At 45.5% G+C, this 13,110-nt stretch overlaps 1 protein-coding gene across 3 annotated transcripts in view; it reads right to left on the reverse strand.

The window, feature by feature from the left end:
- The window catches only part of ADAM17 (ADAM metallopeptidase domain 17), a 32,498-nt gene that overhangs the window by 17,995 nt on the left and 1,393 nt on the right, over positions 1 to 13,110 (reverse strand). For 2 of the 3 annotated variants that reach the window (NM_001008682.2, XM_046938930.1), the window contains exons 2-4: positions 1,694 to 1,826; positions 691 to 824; positions 1 to 89 (exon numbers count right to left, since the gene is read on the reverse strand). In NM_001008682.2, coding sequence (NP_001008682.2) covers positions 1 to 89; positions 691 to 824; positions 1,694 to 1,826 — 356 coding nt within the window. Of the gene's footprint in view, positions 90 to 690; positions 825 to 1,693; positions 1,827 to 7,560; positions 11,327 to 13,110 lie in introns of those variants that run through there. The other variant, XM_046938929.1, reaches the window with a different exon arrangement.

The following is a 13,110-nucleotide window of genomic DNA, read 5'->3' on the forward strand; positions in this document are numbered from 1 at the left end:
CTCTATATTGTATTCTTCTCCATCAGTATTGATTCTTACAGTAAAGTCTTCATCCCCGATGTGTGCCACAACTTTGGAATTATGCTCCCCTTTGACATAAAGATTAGAAAAAAAAAAAAAGTCAGCTCCATTTGCATGCATTCCTATAAAAACACTGATTCTACAAAGACATTGATCTTTTTAAATTCATTTTTTATTTTTTAAACTTCAAGACAGATTAACTTCCTCAGTCTCTGGAGAACATTCTAGAAAGAAAAAAAAAGACATGAACCAGTGCTCCCTCCTCCATCTTAACTTCTCAATGATCACAGGCATTAAGGCTTGGCTTTAACTGATAATTTTTGGGTGTTGTTGAGAAGGCCTCGGGGATTGGTAATAGGACATGGATGATTCTGGCAACAAAGGCAGCCCAGATCTCACCATTACCAGCCAGCAATATCACAGCATCAGTGTGCATTCCATTGGAAGAAATCCACCACACCACAAAGACAACACAAAAATCAAAACTTAGCAGAAGTGTTAGTGTTAGACTAAAGTGGAGCAAAACACCCCTTCTTTCCAGGACAGTAGCCTCCAAAGAATCCCATTAAAGTAGTTTAATGTAACAACATGGGCAACACTGCATCATCACTACCTAGGATTTGCTTTGTGACAAAAACAGCACTGACACACAGACTGGTCCATACTAACCAACAACATGTCCCGTGAAAAAGTCTTGCCATTGAACACGATACTCCTTTTCCTTCCCTTCACCATCCACAATTAATGCTTGAAATCTTTCTGAAAAGTGTTCAGCAGTTGCAGTTAAGTATAATTTAAAGTGCCTGTAAAAGAATTTACTTCCATTTATTTTTAAGCAAAAGACACACACAAAAGTTTCCAGTTCACTGAAGGTCCAAAAGAAGTTAGGAAGCATTAACTCTGATAAGCAAATATAAAAGCATATATTATGTAATTCAGAACTGCAAATCATCAGTACATCTATAGAGCATTTTTCAGTGTTCAAGATGTTCAATTTTAAAGAAAATAAGAAACAAAGAAAACAACACAAGAGTCAAGGATTGCTCATGATGAACCTTCCCCATAGGCATTCAAAGCAAAACCTGACAGTGCTAACATATCTAACCAAAGGAAAAGCAGGTAAGGGGATTTGTTCATCTATTTTAAGTTCAATTTTCTCAAAGCTCTTGTTTACTATTTTTTGTAATCTCTCCTTCCCCTTTCACCAGAGCTTACAATTCACATCGGGTGAAAAGTAGTAGTCTTGAATGCAGAGTTTATGCATGGTAGGAACAAGATTAAATCACTGCAATAGAAAAATCTCTTGGGCAATATGACACTCTTTTCCCAGACTGAAGGTACAGCTTTTCAGTAACCAAAGGACAATCAAGTTAGACAGTGTTACCAAGATGAGGAATCCCACCCCATCTGTGACAGCAGTCTACCTGAAACTAAACCTAAGAACAAAGCAAGAGCAAACATAAATCGCTGCCGTTTCAGCAACCAGAATCCTGACATATTTTTGTTTCCTCTGAGTCTCTCTGAAGCCATTCACACAGCCATGCAGAACACTAACTGAAAAGAATGGGCCAGTCGTCATAAAAACCACAGTAATTATTTCTGAGCTTGGAACTGTGTGTTATTCACCACAAACTGAAAGACGATATTATTTCATTGCTGATTATTTAATCACCTTTGCAGGGCTGAGAAACTTAAAAGCCTCTCTACATGAGTCTCAGGCTGGAGGTCTCTCTTCTTCAGTGAGTGCTGCTGGATACTGGACTGAGAAAGGATGTCATAGTTTGAGAGCATGGATTCAACTGCATCTGGAAGAAAAACAGGAAGTTTGATAGCTTCAAGAGGCTCTTTCACAAATGAGCACATCAAACAGCAAACCAGAGCCTGCTATAGCAAGATCCCAGTTTGTTCTAATTTTAGGATAACTGTTGTACATTTCTGTAAAGGTACATTTTGTGCAGTCAAGTAGAAATCATAGCATGAAACAAAAGACACAATCAGAGAGAAACAGAATTTAATTGACTTCTTAGAGAACTAGAGCAACTAGGCCATCACTCTTACTGCTGTGGCTGTGCAGAGCTCACGCCCTCCTGGAAAGCAAGCAGGAAAGAGCACTCCCCACTGCTCTGGGATGAATAGTTTCTCATCTTCACCTGCTGTTCCCCATTCCATCTGAGGCAAAACATGATTTAAACCGAGGAAACTTCTACCAAATTCACAGCAGGTCAGGACTGCAGTTATTACCTCTTCATCCAACAGCAGTCAGAAAATAGATGGCTGCATAGCTTCGTCCATCAGCAATAACAAGCCAGGCACCTCACATGAGGCATCTCCATGTTCCCCAGTCACTCATCATCATGCAGAACTCCAACTTCCCTCCTCCAAACAAGAACACTTCTTCGGAGGAGGGAGACAAAGGGCATGAGAACCATGCCCAAATTACAAATTCAAGTCAATATTCAGCAGATGCTTGCAAATTAAACAAGTATACAAGCACCTTTGGCAAACAGCATTCACTCCAGCCAATAAGGCCTCCTGTACTCCTTTTCCAAACACAGCAACCTGCACTTCTCCTTTCTGAAGCACCCAAAACTGGGCGAGATGCTTGCCTTTGCTTCCACAGGTGATAACAGATTCCTTGCTATTTGAAGGTTTCCACAGAGGCTCCTGTTTCCATTTCACCGTTTTCCTCCCCAGCTCCAAACGAGGAATCAGCCACTGGCTTACAGGAGGCAGAAGGGCTTCTATTCTTCCTTTATTTTTAAAAATCTCCCTTTTTTCCCAAGTCCAGCTGTGCTTTAAAGCGTTAGAATTTCCAGTACTTAAAAGGGAGTTCATAAACAGGAGGGAGACTGACTTTTCACATGTTCTGACAGTGATAGGACAAGGGGCAATGGTTTAAAACTGAAAGGGTGGGGCAGGGAATTGAGACTGAGTGGGCTTTGAAGTCCCTTCCAATCTCCATCACACCTCAGTCCCAAACCAGGTCACACTACCAAAGGCAGGACCCCACGGCCTGCTGACAGATGGCCAATCTATCTGTGTGTTCTCCCACCAGGCCGCAGCTCCTGGGCTGCTCCTCAGCACATGGCCCCTCCCTGCCATTTGGCAACACAGGAAAGGCAGTGCAATTGCACTTCCCTGATTTCTGTTTACAACACACAGGTCGAGAGCACCTGCAATCGATTACCATGCATTTGGGGTTATATGCAAAAGCGAGTTTCCACCACCTTCCTTTGTGGATGTTGTAACTGATTGCTTACGGCATTGGTATCTTCTGGCAAGTGGCTGTATCTCAGAGGAGGGCAGGGACAGGCAGGGAGAAATGAATACAAGGAGCTGTAGTCTCAAGCTCTTTTTCATTAAACCTGAGGTGCAGTGCCACCACGCTGTGCTGCTCAGGCCCTTGCACAGTAACTGCTGAGCCACGGTCTTCCCCGGGTGCATGACCCCAGCTGCACAACACAACCACCGCTGCTGCCTTCCGCTCCTATTTGCAAAGCACTGCCCCAAAACCAGAGGAATGCCACGGCTAAGAGCAAGATGCAGTCGCCTCCACGGCCAGTCAGAATGACCTGAGCCTCGGTGTTGTGACCTGCAAAGTCTGCTAAAGAAATCATGGTTTTATTTAGTAGGCAGAGAACTTCAGAAGTCCCACTCCACCTCAGCAAGGGGCGAGTACAGGAGAACAGAGCCACGCAATGAGTAAGATGTTCTGTTAGTCTAACAGCTGAAACGGGGCACTCCTATTTCCTGGGACACCGAAACAAGAATGCACTTGTTAACATTTCCTTCTTCCTAAATTTGTTTGCTTTCATTTTACTTGCAACATGTAATTAACTTCTAAGACATGCTGCTGCTAGACATAAATCAGTCAGCTAATTCAGCTATCAGACAGATGGGGAAATCAATAGATTCATAACACGCAAACCTCAGTTTTTCTGTTAGATATTCATACTGTGAAAACGAATCCATGCTCATGACTTATTAAACGTAACAGATGAAGTGCCATTCTAAATGAAGCACAGAGGTGTACAGAGCCCGTCTGTAGGCAGCCCATGGACAGGAGCCATTGCAGTCCCAGAGCTCACTACTTTTGATTTGAGTTTAATGATCCGCCTGGCATTCCTGCTCCATTATCTCCACCGTGGTCCAAGAGTCACTCCCTGTGGGCTTCAATGCACTGAGCTGACTCAGGTTTTCCCAAACCACATTCCCGTGGTCCCTTCCCTTCCATCCCCTCCTAGACTTCTGCATTCCTCTCTTTTTGGAGAGGGACGCCTGACCTCCAGCATGAAGCCCTAGTATTTACATCTTCATTTTTATTACTTCATGCTTGCCAGCCTCCATCCCACACACCTTCCCTGCCAGGGGAACCCCTAAAACACACACTGAAAGCACTCAGGTTTGTAAGAGAAACAGTGAAAGAACATCGGTGACAGAGATGACAATCCGAAATCAAAGCAAACCCACAGCAGTGACTTGTCTCCTCCTCACAACTTTGGGTTCTTCCTTTTCTTTCGCCCCATTTCAAGGCTAAGTCTACTGCCCCAAATCTACCATTTAATACAGGAAAGTATCTTCCAACCAAATGATGGGCTATTGGGCATTGCATCAGACTACTCCACCAGCAAAGAGTTCAAGAATGTGCTGGCCAACAGTTTAGTGGAATTGGAAGCCACTGCCTATTTTTTTTTTAAAGAAGATGTTTCTCTTCAAGTATTCTGCTTCCAATTCAAATACCAATGGCATCTTTCTCCAACCACCCTGGCTTTCATAAGCAGAACAGTGAATTCCCATGATCTCATGCTCAATCTATTGCCCTGAAAGCAACAAGTAAATGAGGCAAGTCAGCCATTTCATAAGCATTCTTTGGAATTACATTATTTACGCAGAGGTTAAGCTTATCTAGAGACGCAAAGTTTGAAACTAGGAGATTTAATTAATATCTTAAAAAAAATTCTCTTCATAGTTATCTGATTACAGAAAATGTCTCTAGTTAAAATAAAAAAGCCAGCAGCATTTTAAAATTTCACCTCAGTGAAATAAAAGTGACCATAGGAGCAGCAGAGGAGTTTGCAGGAATAATTACAGTTCTTACTCCTCCAACCATCCAACAAGGAATAAAAGCAGAAATAAATCTTAAGTGAAGAGGCAGTGGGGTGGGATGACAAGCCTGGAGACAGCAGTCTGGGAGCAAGCACAGCAAGCACTTGGCTGTGTGACTGTTAAACCACTTGGATCTCCAAGCCTGGAAAAAAAGAAAAGGGCTCTTGGCCATGTTTTGTGTGGCACTCGGGGCCACCTGGGTCCTGTGCTGTAGCTGATTGCCAGCCGGCACCAAACACTCCCAGAAGCCAGCGAGCAGCTCGCTAACAACCCTTCCAACTCAGCTGGACAGTGACTCAGTGGTTGAAGGGCTACATATACTCCATTGGGCCATCTGATGCTATCCTTCTTCACACATACAAATATGTGAATTCGAGTGAACAGAGGCACTGCAGATGTAATTCACAGTCCTAATCTGGACCAGAAAATACAACCCCGAGTCTTTTCAGCCTTAACAGTAAGAGGTAAGCAAAGTCTGCAGCACCCCACCTAGACCAGTTGCCCTTGGGCTTGCAGGAATGTCTAGTTGGACTTTTTACACACAACAGGACAAGGGGGGATGGTTTTAGACTAGAAGAGGGGAGATGCACGTTAGATGTCTGATTTATCCCAGGTATTTATACAAACTGGGAGAAGATATTGAGAGCAGCCCTGAGGAGAAGGACTTGGGAGTCCTGATGGATGAGAAGCTGGGCATGAGCCAGCAGTGTGCGCTTGCAGCCCAGAAGGCCAACTGTGTTCTGGGCTGCATTAAAAAAGGGGTGGCCAGCAGGGAGAGGGAGGTGATTGTCCCCCTCTACTCAGCTCTTGTGAGGCCCCATCTGGAGAACTGCGACCAGGCCTGGGGCCCCCAGTACAGGAAGGACGTGGAGATCTCGGAGCGGGTCCAGAGGAGGGCCACTAAGACGATCAGAGGGCTGGAGCACCTCTCCTATGAGGAAAGGTTGAGGGAACTGGGCTTGTTTAGCTCGGAGAAGAGAAGGAGACCTCATTGTGGCCTTCCAGTACTTGAAGGGAGCATATAAACAGCATGGGGAATGGCTGTTTACAAGCGTGGATAGTGACAGGACAAGGGGGAATGGTTTTAAATTGAGACAAGGGAGGTTTAAGTTAGATATTTGGAGGAAGGTTTTCACTCAGAGGGTGGTAATGCACTGGAACAGGTTGCCCAAGGAGGCTGTGGATGCCCCATTCCTGGAGGCATTCAAGGCCAGGCTGGATGTGGCTCTGGGCAGCCCAGTCTGGTGGTTGGTGACCCTGCACATGGCAGGGGGGTTCAAACTCGATGATCACTGTGGTCCTTTTCAACCCAGGCCATTCTATGATTCTATGGTTCTACGACAGGAGGAAAGTCTTTACCCAGAGGGCACTGAGGCCCTGGCACAGCTGCCCAGAGAGCTGTCGGTGCCCCACTGCCACAGGTGCTCAAGGCTGGGTTGGGTGGGCCCTGGGCAGCCTGAGCTGGTGGGAGGCAGCCAGCCCATGGCAGGGAGTCAGAACGGGATGGACTTTAAGGTCCCTTTCAGCTCAACCACTCTATGATTCTATGAGGAGATCCATCTGTGGGAAAGCTGTTCCATAGTCATTTGTTACACACGTTGTTACCTTTTCCTCCAGTATCTCTGGTACAGAGCCATTGCCAGACAGAAAACAAAGGGAAACTGAAGCGCTCTCATCTCATGCGCAAGAGCCCATGCATGCTCTTAATGGTTTCGAGAAATCATTTTACTTATTTCCTCCAAAACAACTGCTATTTGCTCAGTGAGTATACACAAGCAGAACTTGTGAGACAAACAGGTTCAAGAACTCAGTAGGTGTCAGCCTGCTTATAAAACATTGCATGATAAAGGCTCTGATTGTTCAAACACATTTCCAGACAAACTTATCAAGACTGGCCAGCCACATCGGCAGTGCTAATGCTGAGCATTCCAAAAGGCATGTTTCTGAGCCATCCCTAACTGTAACAAAATTGCTAAGCCACATCAGAAAGGAGTGCCTGAACTTAAATCACCATGCAGCCAGACAAAGCCTCCAGGTGCACTTACCTCCCAGCCCAAGGGCCGTGTAAGGCAGGCAGCAGATTTACTGTCTCTCCAATGAAGGAAGCTGAACTGCTTTTCCTGCAGTTTTAACCACCTTATTCACAGGACACTTTCAGAAGTGCCCAGTGATGGCTATCATGGAAGAGCTAGAAGTCTACAAAACAACCTTAGCTCATCTCAGGAAAAACTTGTTCATACAGCTGTACCCTTATGCTACTCCAAAGCTTTTCCATACAGGAAAATATTCATCAGTTCCTGGGCAGTATTTTTCTTTAGGAGTGCAGATTTTAGTTGGCAGAAACCACACGGATTATTAAGCTGCTATTTCTGGTTATTTTTAATACAGCTGAATCCCCTCCCCCCCCCCCCCACAAAGGCTGCTATATGTTACCTTACAAACTGCCAACCTTGGAAGTTTTCTCCTTCACTGCACACCTCATAAATGGAGACCAGGAAGGAACAAGGGGTTTTTCTGTTTGATGTAGCATCTCAGCCTGTCTCATCTGTGAAAGCAGGGAGTACTGTCCGGAGGAAAAAAATGCAATACCTGCTCAAATACTGACATTATGAAGATAAGGAAGCCCCCTGAGCTAACAATCTCACATTCAAAGTGAATCAAGGACAATACAGCTGTCTTGTCTTAAACCAGAACAGCACATGATGCTCAAAAACCCCCAAATCACACGCTTTCATAGGTCCTGCTGACAAGAAGAGCCAAGTCACAAGATGCAGCCTTCTCATTTATCAGTCTCACTACTGAGCTTACAAACCACAAAACCCTGCTGTTTCCCAAATAAATAAATATTAAAAAAGAAAAAAAAAAAAGAGTGGAGCTGATTCCAAGCAGAGACTAATTGCTGTCTGGGCTACTGTGGTGAGATCAGTCCCCTCCTCCCTGACTGCAGTTTTCCTTTTGGATATAACTTTGCACTCGCTCAGATGTGGCCTTCCAAAACTCAAAGCATATCACAGCACTGAGGGGCAGAGCTTGGGAGTTTCAGCAAAAATGTGTCAGATAAAAAAGGAAGGCAGGGAATGCAGAGGATACTAAGAACTTGCTCAACATCTCATTAATTGTGGATCAAAACTGAGTGGGTGGCTGCTATAGGTGCCTCCCTGCAGAACAGAGCCTCCTTCCCCTCTCAGCCCCTAGGCCATGTACCCATGTAGGTTAATGCAAGTTTCAAGGAGAAAAGAAAGAATAACACATACTAAAAGCAGCACAGGAAGGCAAGGATGGATACTGTGATCAGAGATTAGGGCATGAACTACACAAACACGGGCTGAAAAGTGGAGAAGCTGCAGGCAGACAAGCAGTACAGTCACATACATCTGCAGGAATGACAAACATCTGGAAGGTAATCAGAACCACCGGTATCCAGAGGACTGCAGGAAATCCCCACACCGAGCAAGTTAACCAAGAGCAGAACAGTAAAATTGGGATGAGTCACTGCTGCTATCAGCCACAAAGGGCAGCACTCAGCTGTCAGTTTTCAACTGTGGGAGAAAAGAAAAAAATACTACAAAGAACAAACTTGAATGCAGAGAGACATTTCACTTCTGGTTGCTTATAGTGCTTATATACTTAAACCAAAGCCACTTAACCACACAGACACGTTCTCAAAGCAAACATATTGCAATAGTTAATTTGTAACAACTGCAGTGTTGCAGTTCTTCACTTAGCTGACTTTAAGTACTTCTCTGAGGAATTACACTTTGATCATATTCCACTATTTTTGCCAGTTAAAAATTAAAATATTGACTGATTCACATGAACAAGAGAAAACAAGCCACAAAAAGTACTTTAGGCAAGGCTTTGGTGAGTGGGGGGCTGCAGGGGTGCCCTCCGTGAGCCCATGGTGGAGCAAGCTGGCTCCCTGCAGCCCATGGGCACTATGCAAAGCAGATTTCCATGCGCAGCAGTGGCTGATGCCTGCAGGAGGCTGCAGCCCATGGAGGGACCAACCTCCCCCAACCTCTGGAGGAGCAACCTCCAGCTGGAGCTGCAGCCCACGGAGACGAGACTGCAGTGGGGCAGGAGGGCTGGGGGAGCTGCTACCTGTGGGGCCCCATGCTGAAGCAAAACCTGAAGGGTGGGGCCTGTGGTACAGAGACATGTCAGAGTAGAGCTTGGAGAGCTGCAGCCTGTGGGAAGCCCAGGTGGGATCAGCTCCGGAAGGACAGCATCCTGTGGGAGGGACCTACATGGAGAAGGAGCAGAGAGCGACCAAGGAGGAGTGGCAGAGACAAAGCGTTATGGACTGACCACAGCCCCCACTCCCTTGGATGTGGGGGAGAACATGTTTTTAGCTTGGTTTCAGTTCTCACTGGTCTATCCTGTTAGTAACAGGCTATAAATTATATTACTCTCCCAGTACTGAGTCTGTTTCAGCCATGCCAGTAACTGCTAAGTGATCTCTCTGTCCTTATCTCAGCCCTTGAGCCCTTCTCCACTGTATTTTCTGCCCCTCTTCCTTTGAGGAGGAGGAATAAGACAGCAGTTGTGGAGTTCAGTTGTCCCTCAGGGTGAAACCACCACAATTTAGTACCTCTACAGAAACAGCCACCAAAACACAGCACAAAAATCAGCAGTGATTTGCATTCAGTAAGACAGGCCACGTCTACATGAAGCATTTGCTTTTTGTATGGGAGACAAAGTGTACAGGAGGCCATCACCGTACAGGTTTATTACAGCCTGTAATGCTGCCTGTGGAAAACACTGCCTCTATAAATTCCTGCAATGACCAAAACCACCCCACAGCACCCTGGGCTGGCATCACACACTGCAACCCACTGCTGTTCAGGCTGCACGTTCTTGGATGCTCCTCTGTGTGGTCCACTGCGATGCACTCCCCGAACTTCAGCTTTTGGAATGAAACTGCTAAGCCAGCTCAAACCAAAATAGCTGTTTTGCTATCCAGAACATTAAAATAGGATAAGAAACGCTAATGGAACGACAGACCACAGAATTACTTACGTTATTTGCCCCTTACCGAGGTCTTGCCTCGTTTTCTAACACACAAACTTCCATCTAGAAGAACGAAGTTTAACCTTGCAGAAGGATTTTGTCAGCAATCATCTCACTGCACACTCTTGACATGAAGGTAAACTTCCAGCCCCTTCCCTCCTCTGCAGACAGCTATGCTCTTGGCCTCAAGGACTTCCTCTACTTTGTCACACCAAGGGTGATGGATCATTCAAAACGGACTGTGGATAATTTTAGGCTGCCTTCTGCATCACTAAGCTCCTCCACTTTATCCAGCATCACCACCATTACTTTTTTTTTCATTCAACAGGTCATAAATTATGGTCTCTTAAAGTATGTCTGTCACACAGATTCATACCGAATCATTCTAATCAGTCATTTCTTTATCTGATGCAATTCATTTTGAGTTGCGTGCGGTCTTTGAGAAGTATGGAGATAAAATAACTCGAGGCCAGATTACCTGCCTCAGAATCTCTTATTGACCTTTTCTATATTGCACAAATGAGCGATTCAAAGAATGTTGCCTGCCCAAGACAGCAACAGCAATTGCATTTCTTCCAGCTCCCTGCCTAGCTTATGGTAAGAGATCTCAAGAAACGTTAGATTAAGTTAGATGTCACATTTAGTTAGACTACATTCTGGGCAATCCTGGGTACGTAACACTTGGTGGCAATGTGCTGCACTGGCAAACAAACTGAAGTGGTTCACTTACAGTCAACAACACTGAAGCTGGATATTTGTGCTGCTGTTCTCTCCAAGAACGTTAAGCGCCGTTATCATTCAGCCATGTTTCAGCTCCAACAAACAGTGTAAATACTTAATAGTTATAAAAGGTTATCTTCGGAGATAAAGGACAAATAAAAGGAAAAAAAAATACACACAAAAAAGGAAGAGCTGGCACTACATTTTCAAAGGCAAAACTATAGTCATTGTACCGACCAGGAGAGAATCACAGAACATCCCAAGTCAGAAGGGACCCAGAACTGAGTCCAACCCCCGGCTCCACACAGCACCACCCAAACCCAAGCCCTGTGTCTGAGAGAGGTGTCCAAACGCTCCATGAACTCCAGTACTCAGTGCCGTGCCCACAGCCCTGGGCAGCCTGCTCCATGCCCACTGCCCTGTGGTGAAGACCCTGTCCCTAACCCTCACCTGCCCCCCCAGCCCCCCCAGCACAGCTCCATGCCATTCCCTCAGACCCTGTCACTGTCACCAGAGAGCAGAGCTCAGTGCTGCTCCTCCACTCCCTCTGAGGAACACCACTTGCAGACAAACTGGAGGCAATTCAAACTGAGGCTGGTGTGCTCCTACCTCCAACCCCCAGCCTGTGCACAACCTCTCCCCTCTCCACACACACAGGGCAGTCAGCTGTCAGTGAGTACAGGGAGCTACACGAGTTACTCCAACACAGACACTCTGCCCCTTACCAAAAGATGGTGATGAGCTTCCAGGCAGCTCAGCTCTGTGCATTAGCTCACAAAAACGAGGAAGGGATCAGAAAGCAGGATTGTGGCAGTCCCGGTTTAGATCAGTTTAAACTGCTGGAGCACCACACCCTAACATTCTTTCAGCTGAAAAATGCTAGGAAATGACACAAGTCTTTTTCATCTACATATTCTATTCTGTCACTCAACAACACTTCTTCCTTGCTGAAAAAAATAAGCTTTTAAAGAGACGAGCAATAAAGCTCTTAGCCATAAAACAGCCCTTGAAACTTCATGAAAGAGACTGCTTGCTAGATATGTATTATTACAGTCCAGAAAACTCAACCTCGGGTCAAACGGATCAAAGCAGAAGTTAATATAAAGAAAAGATGATATTTCAGAAACTGAGCTGTGTGTAAGGTTAGGGAAACAGAACTGCAGCGAAAGATGAACATAAAATCACAGTGAAGCAGGCAAAATGGTTTCGAAGAGCCACCATCTGAAACAGCCATTATCGTCATCAAAAGAACAACCCAGAGCAATCACCAAAGGGGCCCCTAAGACAGCTAAGCTGCAAAGATGACCCCAAGAATGGATGCTAAAGAACTGCACCAGAAAAGAACCAAAAAAACATTGACTTTTGCTTCCCTGACAAACAGATAACAGACCAGTAAAGTCATGAACTTTTTCCCACACTGAGAATTATTTATACAGACCAAGCTTTTCTCACTTGGAAAAAAAAAAATGCCAAAGGTGACAAATTCTAAACGTCTGCAAATCACTGCAGTGTGGGGAAAATGACTGATTGTTCCATATTCACTACTGCTGGCAACAGAACCCAAGAGTGACAGTTTAGAAGCAAGTAGAAGATAGGAGTTTCTCCTCCACACATTACTTAATAAAATGGAAGAGCTCGTAGTCCGGACATGGTGGTATGGAGGGCAGGAATGCAAAAGAATCAGGTAAGGTTACACAAGTTTGTAGCAAACAGGTCCTTTAGAAGGCATAACATGTGGCGGCCCAAGACACAACCTCTACCTGAAGAAGCCCCTGGCCTTGATGCTAAAGGGACATGCTGTATTTGTTGCATTTTGCTACACTTCCTGGAATATCCCCTGCTGGGTGCTATCCCCACCAGTTTCCTGCAGTGACTAACTGCTGTGGCCTGCACAGAACAAAAAGTCAACTGGAGGTGTGGGAGAATGACGGAGGCACAGGGTGGTACCTGCCAGGTGTCCAAGATCTACACAAGGAGGTGGGCCCAGAGCAGTCACCACTGGCACCTGGAGACATCTGAGTGGGCAATGAGTGACTGCAGCCACAGGGAGAAGCTCCTGCTCATCACACAGAGATCTGCAACTTCTTTATGTGGGAAATGACGTACCGATTTTGCATAAGTAACAGAATGTTGAACCAAAGGAGGCATTCAAGGCCAGGCTGGATGTGGCTCTGGACAGCCCGGTCTAGTGGTTGGCAACCCTACACACAGCACAGGGGGGTTGAAACTCGATGATGGTTGTGGTCCTTTTCA

Source organism: Gallus gallus, chromosome 3, assembly GCF_016699485.2.
Source record: "Gallus gallus isolate bGalGal1 chromosome 3, bGalGal1.mat.broiler.GRCg7b, whole genome shotgun sequence".
Taxonomy (NCBI): domain Eukaryota; kingdom Metazoa; phylum Chordata; class Aves; order Galliformes; family Phasianidae; genus Gallus; species Gallus gallus.